Source organism: Babylonia areolata, chromosome 3 (genome assembly GCF_041734735.1).
Source record: "Babylonia areolata isolate BAREFJ2019XMU chromosome 3, ASM4173473v1, whole genome shotgun sequence".
Taxonomy (NCBI): Eukaryota; Metazoa; Mollusca; class Gastropoda; order Neogastropoda; family Buccinidae; genus Babylonia; species Babylonia areolata.
The window spans coordinates 40,927,637-40,941,937 of record NC_134878.1 but is presented as its reverse complement, the minus strand read 5'-3'; the positions used below and the strand labels follow the sequence as shown (position 1 = coordinate 40,941,937).

Here is a 14,301-nt window from a genome sequence, read left to right as displayed (position 1 = left end):
CCCACGCTTTCTCGCAGCCCCACACTTTCTCTCGCAATGAAAGAAACCATCACGCTTTATCTCAGTGAAAGAAACCACCACGCTTTATCTCAGTGAAAGAAACCACGTACCACGCTTCACGGTTCTCTCAATGAAAGAAACCACGTACCACGCTTCACGGTTCTCTCAATGAAAGACTGAACCACGTACCACGCTTTCTCTCAATGAAAGACTGAACCACGTACCACCCTTTCTCTCAATGAAAGAAACCACGTACCACGCTTTCTCTCACTTTGCGACAAAGCAACTAAATTAAGGGACTCGGCGAGAAAGCGTGGTCACCCTGTCTCTCAATGTATGAGAAAGCGTTGCATTTTACATGAGACGGATCATTACAATGCACAAACCTCAAATTTAACAGCGGGGTTGGACTGATTACAGCAAATTTCATGGCCATGTCCATGACTCGAACAGAAATGCTTTATACAAAGACTTGACCCCCAGTCTTTCCCGACCGCCTGAGGAATGTCAGGAATAACATCGAAAATTAAACAACGTTCTGCACATGATGAATGTGACATTGAGAAAAAGCAGTTTCACAATGTGCTACACCCTTCCCGTAGACGGGGAGCTTGGAAACGGGACCAAATTATGTTTCAAGTTGATCAGCTGTCATAAAACCTTTTCTGTCGCACCCCCCGTTAGGAACAGACATGAAACCAATCCTGATGAAAAAGGACAAAAAACTGATTATAAATAGGGGGGGGGACTCACCACGCTTTCTCGCCATTGAACTGAACGAGTGGCAGGCGAAAGACCATGCTTTCTGTAATCCCACTCTTTGTCCTGAAGCGAGAGAAAGCGAGGAGGCCGAGCGACCCAGCCAGACTTTCTCTTAATGTGATACTGAGTGCTAGTGGTAAGAGTTGGATTGCGTGAAAGCGTGGGGAGGCGCCCCTCCCAATTCCCAACCCTCACCTCCCATTCCCTCCTCTACACTTCCTCGCGCCCAGCTTTCTCAGCACAAATAAAACAAAATACGTTTACAATCGAGCACAACTATGGTTTAGGATTGCCACTGAGTCAACGCTGCAGCGAAGATTTTATGTGCAATCTGATTGTCAAAACAGCCACAAGTTCGTGACAGGAAAGGGCACGATGTGTGCAAATGAAGGAATGGCGAGCTTTCTCTGGTCGTCTTTGCCAGTCAAAAATACATTCTGATTTTTGATACAAGAGACGATTGGTTGCGGTGTGGGTTGAGCCAATCAGGCACGGGTGTCAGTTCACATCAGATGGATGCTGCGAGTTTGGCTGTCGATAAGGAAGACTTCCGTCTTGTACTGCACGCATCATGAGTCCAGCAGTTTTTGCGAAGAACAAGTGCCGCGTGCAGTGACAGTAACAACTGGTTTTCACGAGTCGGCAGTCACGGCTTGTAGCTGTTGTGAACTGTGAGAATTCACGTGCTGTTGGGCATGTAAACATGTTCCCAGGGAATGAGGAAGAGGAACTGACTGACTGTTCCTGCAAAGTGACTTGTTCTGTCTGCTGAGACTGGAATCGACCCCAGTCCTCGCCAAAAATAGAACCACAGGCACATAAAAAAGAAGTCTATTACCGGGCATCACACGACTGGACCACGCAGTTTTTCCCCTACTTTTTATATTTTTATTTTGTTAGGAGCAGGAGGTGAAACTACTAATTATTCTCACCACTGTAGTCGTTGCATCATTTTTTCTTTTTGCGAAATGCCACTATGTATATGAATTGCTACTGCCTTCATTCATCCTTCGGCACGCTGAACAGAAGAAAGAACCGTGGGAATACGTACGGTGTCTTTGTGAACCTGCATACCTTCCTTCGTTTCCTGTGTTGCAAGGTGGAGGTGTGCTGGAATTCACCTGTATACCTTTCTTCTGCCTCTGTCGGGAAACGAAGAGCAGATGATAGAAGCTGTTGCTCTTGGACAGATTGTCAGCGGCTCATTATCTCCGTGTTTTCTGTTTTCCTGAAAGGCTGACAGGCTGGCTCAGGGCAAATGCGTGTCTGGCCTTTTGTGGAAAGAAAGTTCACGAACTGAACTCGAGTACCCAGTCTTCTTTCGCAGCAGAACACAGCCAGGTGAAGTTTCAGATATAAATATTCTGCCTGAGAGAGAGGGAGGGAGGGAGGGAGGGAGACACACAGACGTTCATTGTGGTTTTGCCATATTATACATGTCAGGCAGGACGGGGTGCAGTAAATATGGCGGTAGGGAATTGGTGAGGTGTGTGTGTGTGTGTGTGTGTGTGTGTGTGTGTGTGTTGTGTTGTTATTGTGTTGTGTGTGTGTGTGTGCCGGCCGGGTGTGTGTGTGTGTGTGTGTGTGTGCGTGCCGGTGTGTGTGTGTGTATGTGTGTGTGTGTGTGTGCCGGGGGGTGTGTGTGTGTGTGTGTGTGTGTGTGTGTGTGTGTGCCGGTGTGTGTGTGTGTGTGTGTGTGTGTGAGTAGTCAGTCCTTAACTGAGGTGACCATAACCAGTCTTACCCCGGGTGGTAATGATTCTGTATTTTCAAGAAGCAGTTTTCTTTCCAGTCCAAACACTTTCCAGAAAGTGCTTTGCAGACTCAAGAGGTTCTTGTTATTCAGCCGAAAGAGACTCCATTGTTGGTGGTCTTGGACTCAATGGAGCTCAGTGTAACTTTGAAAGAGAGAAATGAGAGCGAGGGCTGCCTCTTCCAACTTTCTAGTTCTATCTTCTAATGCAGAAGCAACATGAGCACTTTCATCTGTTTTGCGTGTGTGTACTGTACATCTGATTTGTCTTTTTAATATAGTAACTCACTCCAGTGATCTGGGGCTCTAAAACCTATTTTGTTCCCAAAATGTTCAGTTTTGTTTTCAGCTTCTGAGCCATGTAGTTTGGAATGTAAAACTGTATGCACCAAGCGTCTCTCTGTATTGATGCATGCTTTATTTAGTCTTCGCCAATCAGTGATGTTTTTTTTCTATTCAGTCGCACACATTGTTAAAATCGTCCATGTGGGCTTCGTTTTGCTCTGTAGATATTTTGTCTCTTCTTCCATGTGTATCCATGTGCCTCAGAATTAAGTCCTTTCCAAAACCATAGATTTCATAATATAGTTTAAAGAAGGAAGAGTGATCTATTTATATTACTCCATCTCACTCAGATCACAAATAAACCCCCGTCAGGCTGATACAGTGTGATGTCTTTCGTAAAAGTGCTTTGGAAAAAGACTATGAATAAAAACACCCGATTTATTTACAATATGACCCTTGTGGTCGGCTGGGTCATAAACGATGTAATTAGACTGGTTTTGTTTAAACAGTATTTTATTTGGAACATGTCACAATACAACACAGATATCGATGAACAGGACAACAAGCAAAGTCTTATATTAAGTCCTGTCCTGATACATGTACATACCGAATATGTGACGGATGTCATCATAACTAGAAGTTAAGACGTGATCATACATGAGTTTTGAACAAAACTAAGCTGAGATATAGCTAAAGTGAAGAGAATGAATAATAAACGTGTGGTGGAGAAAGAAGTCAATAGAGAGAGAAAGAGAAGTATCAACGCTGGGGCACAAGCACAGCAAGACTGAATTCGGCCGAAAAACAAAGCGACGAAGGCCAACCGTCCCACGGACGCACCTCCCCCCCCTCCACTCTCCCATACCCCCTCCCCCACCCCACTCCCCCCAAAAAAACAACAACAACAACAAACAAAAAGAAAAAAAAAAACACCAGCAAGCAAGCACACCATCATGTAATCATATCATGAGCTGGCAAGTGAAAGGGCAGCACTCTTTCAGGCACAAGCACTTACATATATGCATACAGACAGGATATTACTCATCGTTAAAAACCTTTGAATTAAATGCATGCAAACATACATGGGTATAATTATGTACACACATACACACACACACACACACACATACACACACACATACATACATACATATATATATATATATTGGTGTGTGGTTCGTCCGTCGGGATCGACGAGGACCATCTAGTCATCCTGGGGTGGGTGGGTTGGGCTCTGTGGGTGCGCAGATGACTGGTCAGGCCAATCCGCGCCCGGAAGGTTCTGACGCAGTATGGACAGGGGATGGTGGCGGCTGTCGGGGACTTGCTGGCACTGCTTTTCCTGGCCTGTCTGCGTTCCTCTGCTGCAGCGATTCTGTTGGCCTCACAGGATTTGGCGCCTTTATGGACAGCTGAACGCCACTTTGGTCTGTCCATTGCATTCAGCTCCCATGTATCGTGGCTGATGTTGAAGGCCTTCAGAGAAGCTTTCAGAGTGTCTTTGAAGCGCTTCTTTTGGCCTCCATGGGAGCGCTTGCCATGTTGGAGTTCGCCGTACAGCAGTTTCTTGGGGAGCCGGTGGTTTGGCATGCGAACTACATGGCCTGCCCAGCGCAGCTGGGCCTGCATCAAGATGGTGTAGATGCTGGGCAAGTTTGCACGAGTGAGCACCTCTGTGTCAGGGATCTTCTTTTGCCACTTTATGCCGAGAAGTTTTCTGAGGCTGGTGGTGTGGAAGTGGTTCAGCTTTTTGGCGTGGCGTTTGTAGACCGTCCATGATTCACATCCATAGAGCAGTGTGGTGAGAAATATGGCCTTGTATACTTTGAGCTTCGTCTCCAGGGTGATGCCTCTCCTGTTCCAAACGTTCTTATGGAGTCTGCCGAAGGCAGCGCTGGCTTTGGCGAGTCTGGCATTCACCTCGTCGTCGATGACAACTGTGCGAGAGAGTGTACTGCCCAGGTATGTGAACTTGTCCACCGCGTTCAGTCGTTGCCCGTTGATGAAGATGTTTGGTTCAACGCAAGGCTTTCCTGGAGCTGGCTGGTGCATCACCTCAGTCTTCTTTGTGCTGATTGTGAGGCCAAAGTTGTCACAGGCAGCAGAGAAGTTGTCGACACTGTGCTGCATGTCAGCTTCGGAGGCAGCGTTGAGAGCGCAGTCATCAGCAAACAGGAAGTCGTTGACGGTGTCCGTCCTCACCTTGGTTTTTGCCTGAAGCCTCCTGAGGTTGAAGAGTGAGCCATCTGTGCGGTACCTGATGCCAATGCCTACGTCAGCGTCTCTGAAGGCATCTGTCAGCATGGCTGAAAACATGAGACTGAACAGGGTGGGGGCAAGAACACACCCTTGCTTGACTCCGTTGGAGACAGGAAATGGTTCTGAAGTCTCTCCGTTGTCTTGGACTCGGGCCAGCATCCCATCGTGTAGTTGCCGTATGATGGTGATGAACTTACTTTCTGGGACATCCGTACTTCGCCATGATTCTCCAAAGGCCATCTCTGCTAACAGTATCGAAGGCCTTGGTCAGATCGACATAGGTGGAGTAAAGGTTGGCGTTCTGTTCCTGACACTTCTCCTGGAGCTGCCTGGCAGCAAACACCATGTCGATAGTCCCGCGTTCTTTCCGGAAGCCACACTAGCTCTCTGGTAGGAGACCTTGCTCAAGGTGCGCTGTGAGATGGTTGAGTAGCACTCTGGCCAGAGTCTTGCCTGCGACGGACAGCAGAGATATTCCACCATGGTTGTCACAGGCCTGACGATTTCCTTTGCGCTTGTACAGGTGTATGATGGAAGCGTCTTTGAAGTCCTGTGAAACTGCCTCATGCTGCCAGATGAGCTGGAACAGCTGATGAAGCTTCTCAGTCAGCGCCATACCACCTTCTTTGTAGACCTCAGCTGGAATGGAGTCTGAGCCATGGGCGTTGCCATTTGATAGCAGACGGATAGCTTTCTGGGTGTCCTCCAAAGTTGGAATGGCATCCAACGACTCACTGACTGGCACCTGGGGGAGTCGGTCGATGGCGTCATCATTGATAGTGGAGGGGCGGTTCAGTACACTGTCAAAGTGTTCAGCCCATCTCTCAAGGATCCCGTCCTTGTCAGTGATCAGGGTAGAACCATCAGCACTGATGAGTGGAGCAGATCCGGAGGTGGTGGGACCGTAGACTTCTTTCAGACCGTTATAGAAGTTCTTCATGTCGTTCCTGTCTGCAAAGCCCTGGATTTCATCAGCTTTGTTGCTCAACCAGGAATCCTGCATCTGCCGCAGCTTCAGCTGGATGGTGCTGCGTGTGCTCTTCAGTATGTCTTTCTTTGACTGTGACTTGGGATCTTCAATGTGGGCTCTGTAGGCTTGGCGTTTGTCTTCTAGCAGCTGCTTGATCTCAGTGCAGTTCTCATCAAACCAGTCTTTGTGCTTCCTGACAGAAGGCCCCAGGCACTCCATGGCAGTGTTGTACACTGTCTCATGCAGTGCGCACCATGCTGCCTCCACATTCTGGTTGTCCAGCACGGTGGACTCAAGGCGTTCCTCCAGGGTGTCAGCAAAGCTCTGCTTGATGTTGCCTAGCTCCAGCTTGTTGACATTCAGGCGTTTGAGTGCTTTCATGCCCTGAGGCCGTCTCTTGGGCTGGATGCGGAGGTTGAGCTTGGAGACGATAAGGCGGTGGTCTGTCCAGCACTCGGCGCCGTACATGGCCCTCGTGACTCGTACGTCCTGCCTGTCCCTCTTCCTGACGATGACAAAGTCGATGAGATGCCAATGCCCAGAGCGAGTATGCATCCATGACGTCTTGTTACGGGTAGGGAGGCAGAAGATGGTGTTTGTGATAGGAAGGTCGTGCTCGGCACATGTCTGGAGTAGTTGACCATTGCTGTTACAGTTACCAACCCCATGCTTCCCAATCACGCCTTCCCAGGAGGTGCTGTCACAACCAACTCTCGCGTTAAAGTCACCAAGAATGATGAGCTCGTCTGCGTTGGGAACAGTGGTGATGACAGCGTTCAGGTCCTCGTAGAACTTGTCCTTGATCTCATCTGGGTTGGTCATGGTGGGCGCGTAGGCGCTGACAATGGTGGTAAACTTCTTCCCGTTGCATATAGGGAGTTTCATCGTCATCAGGCGATCGTTCACTCCTTTCGGGGGGCCAGCCAGCTTGCCAACGAGGGTTGTCTTCACTACAAAGCCAACTCCAGCCTCACGTCTCTCTTCAGGTCTGCGACCACTACAAAAGAAGGTGTAGCCTGCGCCTCGCTCACAGAGTTCGCCTTCTTCTGCTAGTCTGGTCTCACTTAAGGCAGCGATGTCGATGTTGTACCTGGCTGATTCACTCGCAATGAGTGCTGTGCGTCTCTGTGGTCTGGCTGAGTCGCCTCTGTCCAGAAGCGTACGCACGTTCCATGTGGCAATGGTCAATGGGGTGCTCCTTGCTTTCTTCTTTGTTTCCTTTGTGTGTCGACCGCTTGAGTAGGGTCCCCGTCAGCCGCGGTATGCTGACTAGGGTGGTGTGGAGCAGGCAGTGTTTAGGGCACCTTTTCTAGCCCCTTCCTCATGCCATGGAGGTGAGCAGTGCTGTCCTGAAGAGGGCTGCTCAGTCGCTCAGGGGGCTGCCGATCTCCACCGCTGCTCCAGTCGGTGAAAAACGACCCTATGGCCTGAGCCGCCTGTGTGCAGGTCCGCGGCTACGACTGCCAGTGTACCCACACCTGTCGCTTCGTCGCTCGCCTGTCACCACAGGGCTTGGGGAAAATGATGGTATGGGATGAAGGATGACTGATGACTTGCGCGATGACTTTGTTTATAGTGAGGAGGAGTTGCGCACCGTCGACCTCACTCTCTTGTCCGAAACCGTCTGTATCCAGTGGCAAGACGAGGTCAAGACGACTGGAGATGGAAACGGATGCAGTGGATGACCAGGATGTCCTATGTGTCTCATCCTGCCCTCAGCACTCCACAGTGCTCTGCTGCAACCGCCTTCCTCTCCGTTGAACCATGAAGGTTTCTTCCGCAGAGTCCGCCGGATCCAGTCTTCACATGCTTGGGTTGACAAGCCCTAACACACTGAGGGTTTGAGACCCATCGGCTACCCTCACCTAGTTTAGCCAACTGTCAAAGCCGTTGCCCGGGGGTTGGGCGCTGCCGCGTGCTAGCAGCTTCTAGGACCCATAGGTGAGAGCTGGGTGCCGGTGTGGACCAACAGAGAACGAACCACTCCTGGAAGAGCGTGACAAGCCCCCCCCCCCCCCCCCCCCCCCCTCTAGAGGTACTACCCCTCCCGTGCACCCCCTAACCCCCCCATATATATATATATATTAGACACATATACATACAAAATAAATAAAATTAAATAAAAATAAATAGATAAATAAAAAAAAGAGGGAATTGTCTGAATTAGGGATCGGATCGTTCGCTTTGAGTAATAAACTTATGAACAGTTTCAAAGATGCTGACATTTATCTCAAGACTAAAGGAGGTGTTACCAAATAGTAAGTTATGTACAGTGATATGTTCTTGTGGGAGATTATGAATAGTGTTTGTTCTATGTATGATGTTGTTTGGGCAGTGCAATAGAAAATGCTCAGCTGTCTGTTGTGGAAAGCTGCAAGCACAGGATGGATCATTCCTTGTATGTCTATCATACAGACCAGTGTTTAATTCGCTCATACCAAGTCTCAGACGACAGTAAATAATTTGTTCTTTCCTTTTACCCAGATAATAATATGGTGGGACTGTAGTGTCTGTAGAGGAAAGGTAGCGTTTCAGTTGACTGAGAGACTGGGTCTGTGGAACAGAAAGAGAAAGGGTGTTCCAAATAGCCGTGGCTGAAGGGAAAAAAGATCTGTTGTAAATGTCAGTGTGGTGTGGAGGGACGATTCGTTCAAATGGTCTTCGCCTGTGGATGGGTTTACTGTTGACACGAGAGACTGATTAAATGCAATACTACGGATATAACACAAATGTAGTATATTACAGTTTTTTTTATTATGTCAGAAGTTACTCACGCTGCTGAAGAAATCCTTCATCCAGTAACCTGGTTGCTAGCTTTTGGGCATCTGTATAACGTGACAAGCTATTACGACACTAATCCAATTTCAAAGCCATTCCGTGGAATAGTTCTCTTTGATTCCTTTCTGTAGACATAAAGACTTTTGTTGTGTGTTGAAGTATGTGGATATAGTGCAGTTTCAAGCACTTAGTTATGCACCCAAAAGTAATTTAATACAATACATTACATCTTTATAAATCCGATTGGAAATTACATGTGCATTCAAAGGCTCGTGTCACTCACACCAATCAGTCTCTCAGCCAAAAGTCTAATATATATATGAACATAGCAAAAATTTTGACTTAATAGTGAAAAGATTGATTTGAAATATGAAAGTGATAAAAGCTTAACAACTTGCTTTATAACACAGTAAGAGTAATATGATATGTATTCTAAAGAAAACTAAGAAGCGCTATTTCCGGTAAAAGAAATTATAGGGTAGGTATGCCCAGTTGCGAACGATCCAGTCGAAGCGACCAACTCGTACGTGTGTACTGTAAAGATAAAATGTTGTGCGATATTCAAATGTACTTCTTTTGTTTTTGAAGGCTTTCTACGACTGGTTGAACCAGGAAAAGTTCGTCTGCTCACTCTTTTCAACGTTTTGTCAACGTTTGAAATAGCAAGGGTGCCTCAGGGCAAATGCGAACGGGCAAGTCTAATTGCGAACAATGGCTTTGGGTACATGTTGACAATTAAAATAGAAGCAGGTCTTTAACTCATTAGACATAGCTTATTATCGGAACATCGTACCACACTGTTGTATTGTTGGTTTTGATCACACATGCACACAAACTGACATCTAAACACACACACACACCCCACACCGCACACAAATACACGCTTTTAAATTAAGAGTGCTTAGTAACTGTGCAGATCGTTCGCAAATAGACTCACGTCAAAACATCATGTAGTCTAATTGCAAACGACACTATTTTGCAGGTTCCTGTCAAACTGACGTTCTGATCTGTCACCGATATGCTTTCTTAAATTCTCCCAGCACTGGTAATGCGAATTCAACATATGCGATCAAATCAACTATTTCAAACTGTGTCAAAGTTCAAGTCCTACAACTTGCTTCCCTTGATTTTAGGATTTTGAGAGCATGTTTGTAACCTTGGTCGGCAGCTGGTGCGCGAAAAGAAGAAAGAGCGCGGAAAAAGCCAGAAATAGCTGATATTTGACTGGTTCTTGGAAAGGGATATTCATTTTGTATCAGAAAAAGGTAGATGTTAAACTGTGAAATGCAACCGTTAAGAACGCTTCGAAGTGCGGCGGTATACGAATCGTTCTCAATTACACGCTGTTCACAATTACCCATACCTACCCAAACATGTATCTTAAAGAAGAACTAAGAAGCGCTATTTCCGAATAGAAGACGGTATGATAAAATGATCATTATAATGAATTCTTCAGTGGCATTATGTGTGATAAAAAAAAAAATCACATTCTTGGGTGCCAAAAAAGTGATATGTTTTATTTTATCACATACATTAAGAAACATTGATTTTCAGAATAAGAAACCCTATTCCAAGTTATCAGAAATTCTTAAAAAATAAGATTTTTTTTTAAAGAAAGGAAAAGATAAATGCAGGTACAGAAAGTATGCATTAAACATAATTATTTAACAGTTATGTGACCAAACACATTTATAAACTTGGGAGACAAGTATCTGGAAATACATTTTAAAACGACAACTGTTTTTAAACACGCGCGCATCTTGCAATCCAAGTCGAAAAACACGCCTGCGCTCGCACTCACACACTTCTCCCCCCCCCCCCCCCCCCCCCCCCAAACTCCCACCCCCCACCCCCAGCCCCGCACTCTTACACAATTCCAATAACAGCAACAGATGGATATGTTAAAAGTGTGTGTGTGCTGCCTATCAAGATTGAGTGTCCGAATGGCTGTTGGAATAAAGGACCCCCACCACACCCTTGCATTTATACCGCACTTTAAACTTGGCAGACAGTTAAATTAGGATTTCTGACATCAAAAACACATACAAGAAAATCAGGAGTGGTGGCTTATTTGAGCATCAACGAGAGAGGTTCTGAAACCACCTCCCCATCCCAAGCGCAAATCATTTTTAAGGTGAAATGTTGAACCAAGACTTGACGCTTCTACCACTTCTTTATGGAAAACAAAGACATCTGAGCTATGATTTATCATTCACCAAATATATGGAGTCAGCGGTTTTTGATACGTGACAGCATTTTATTGATGAAGATTTGCTTTTCCGACTTCTACGACTTGTGTTTCTGCAACGTCTACAATGTTACTGCTTCCTTTTTCTGCCCCATACCCCCGTTCTGTTTTTTTTTTCCGATGACAGTCATGTATAGCGGGCACTGGTTCTTCGATGGAGCGTAATGGTGCGGAACAGTCCACACGCTGCTACTTCTCTTCCTCCTCTCTTGAAATCCTCTCTAAGTATTACATCTTTGTTGTTGTCCTTTCAGTGGAGTCCAGTCAAACTTATTCTTGCGATTGGGTGTACTTTCTCAGATTCATCTACACATTTGCTTTTTGTTGGTCGACGTCTATTACTGACCGAATGTTGATTAGAATGTGCTTGGTATACTGTGTGGACTGGCTGGGTCACGAACTGGATAGCTTGACAGACTATAGATGACTTACTGTTCGTTTTCATGTTAAATACAGTATCCAGTTTACTCAGACTTTGCCACAAAATGGTTTAAACATAGTCGGCAATGTATAATATATGTATATGTATGATATTTATCACATTGCTGACTGTAGACGACAGTGACTGGAAGAGAGCACAGTGTAAAGAATCGTATACAAAATACTGAAGTGTGGTTTTTTAATCAACATGACTATGATTGTCACTCAGGCACTGTGCAGCTGGGATAGCCAGCAGTTCAGCCAACGCCTGATCCCGACACTCCCGAGGGCAGCGCCCCTTGCACCTTTCCTGGGCCCCGGCACTGCTATGATAGACTTCATGATGTGGAGCGAGATCGTGGACAACCTCCTCCAGGAGAGCAGCCTCAAGATGGCCGCCATCTTTGATCTGGGCGGGGTGAGACTGGCAGCCAGCGAAGGCGTGTCGATCAGCGAGGAGGAGGCTCAGGGCCTGCTGCACAGCCTGCACTTGCCCTGCCCCGGCCTGTTCGCGCTCTTCCTGGGCGGCGCCAAGGTGAGCTGCTTCCGGCTGGACGAGCGCACGTTGATCGGGAGGACAAGTAGTGAGGTGGTGGTGGCACACCGGACGGACAACGTCCTCATCTGTGGCTACAGCACGTTGGAGGCCAACAGCTCCTGTCTAGGCAGCATCAAGGACTTCGCCCTGAAACTGGGCATGCAGCCCACGTGTGATGGGGGCGTGGCCCCCTCCAGCCTGATGTAGATGGAACTGGTTGGGCGGCGTTTTCCTCCGTTTATTTGTTGCTTTTCTTTTTTTCTCTCTCTCTTTCTTCTTTTGGTTTTCTTTATTTGTTTGTATTGTTTTCATTCAAGTAGGCAAAAGATTTAACATCCCAGTATAGGAATGGTAGACAGCTGTTAGAGGAAAACAAAACTTAAAAGGAAATACGAAAATATGAACGTTGAGTCGTTTAGGGAAATATCAGAAGTAAACCAATCTACGGACAGTACTCAACAAGTTTAACTTTTATGACGAGAAAGAGACTCTAAAATAAGAAAAGCTGATCATTAATCCGCTCTCTCTCTCGCGCGCGCACACACACACACATACACATACGCATGCACGCACGCACATAGACACACACTGATAATAATGACAATAATCACAAATATCACGGACTACGTCTGATACATGGCAGATTGTAAATGAAAGGGAATTTAAGATTTGAGACAAAAACGCAAAGATGTTTGGAAAGATAACCCATACACTGAACATTTAGGCTGAAAATGAGGACCACAGCTGAATGAAACTTGCTTCCAACTGACACGTTTGTATCATGTACATATGGCAGGGGTGCGCACGAACACACAGACGCGTATGCGCACAAACTCACAGACGCGCTCGGGGGCTCGCGCGCGCGCGCACACACACACACAGAGAAAGTTCTTGCGTGGGCAGTGCCATGTATAAATCATTTATGGTCTAATCGATTTAATCTGGAAAAATGTCAGCAGTCGTGTGTGTGTGTGTGTGTGTTTGTAAGCGTGCATGCTGTGTGCGTTTCACATGTGTAGTTGCACGGCTGCATGAGCGAGTGTATTCTTACTGTGATACATCTTTGTAAATATTAGCTTTGCGTTTATGTAGAAGTACTTTGCACCTTTGTGTGTTTGTTCAAGCATTCCTTGAACAGAACGACAAAGAAACTTGCTTTCAACAGGTGCACAACGTTGAACCGCTGCTGTCTAACACTTCCTTATACTTAGGTCCAGGCAACAAACCCGTCAGTTCTGAAAATGCAGGCTGCAGTCATGGAACCAATCTTCACATCCAGTCTATGGACTGGGTTCTCTGTAACATTTCATTTACCTGTGTGTCTGTCAACGATTTTCACAGCACCACCACCACCGCTTACTCCCCTACTTGCCCCACAATCACCAAATGAACGGGACCGCGTCCCACTGCCACGAAGCAATAAACTGGGATTTGTGTTCATTGGTTCAAGCGTTGCTGTCCCCCAATACCCCCCCCCCCCCCCCCTCTCTCTCTCTCTCTCTCTCTCTCTCACAGCAGTGCACACTTTTTGCACGATGTAGCAAAAACGTTGAAATCAAACGCTGTTCTTAGACTTTGTTTACAACAAAGTTGTATCTTTATTATTGTTTGTATGTTTTAGCTAGCATATTCATCACTGTTACAAGCTTATGTTGTTCAGAATATACATTGATGTTGTGAAATCTTTAGAGTTATTGGTGTCCATGTTATTCGGGACGTTTACAAACATACATGCACTACTATGAGACCTGCATGTACACATACCATCTTACTTTTTTTAAGTTCATGTATGGCACAATACAATAAACATGTACCTTTCAGAAAACCCCCCCCCTGAAATTTGACTTTATTTGCATGGTTGTTTTTCTGTTGTTGTTTTTTTACCCTTGTCACATGTTGGTCTCCACCTTTGGAGAGTGACCCATATACACATGTATATATACATTGTTTAAAGGCTGAAAATAGAGAATAGGGTAGAGGGGTATAGACGGGTAGGATCGGTTTGCAGGCAGAGGACAGCTTGATGCACACACTCACACACTCTCCTCAACCCAATAGCACGGCCACACGGAGTGGTTTATTATAACACGTTTAACAGAATCATACAACGGCAGCACTAAGCAGCACACACTACACACTGAGCCCTTCATTAAGCATCTTCAGTGTTGTGCACGAAACATATGTCAAATACAACTCTCAGTGCTTGTGAAGTCCTGTAAACACCACACATAGTAACTGTGTGTTTCCGTTTTTGCCAAACACCTCTCCACTTTGTCTACACAAAGTTC

At 46.2% G+C, this 14,301-nt stretch overlaps 1 protein-coding gene across 2 annotated transcripts; it reads left to right on the top strand.

Moving 5' to 3' along the window:
• Positions 1-1,315: 1,315 nt before the first annotated feature.
• Positions 1,316-13,786, top strand: LOC143280567 (uncharacterized). Of its 2 annotated transcripts, none has more exons than XR_013055030.1 (2): positions 1,316-2,103; positions 4,049-4,266. XR_013055030.1 is itself a non-coding variant. In XM_076585259.1 (2 exons), exon 2 carries the CDS (start codon positions 11,804-11,806, stop codon positions 12,218-12,220), a length of 417 nt encoding a protein of 138 aa, XP_076441374.1. In that variant the 5' UTR covers positions 1,316-2,103; positions 11,705-11,803; the 3' UTR covers positions 12,221-13,786. The 2 variants fall into 2 exon arrangements, 1 of the variants encoding a protein (XP_076441374.1); XM_076585259.1 differs by lacking the exon at positions 4,049-4,266 and adding an exon at positions 11,705-13,786.
• Positions 13,787-14,301: the final 515 nt, after the last annotated feature.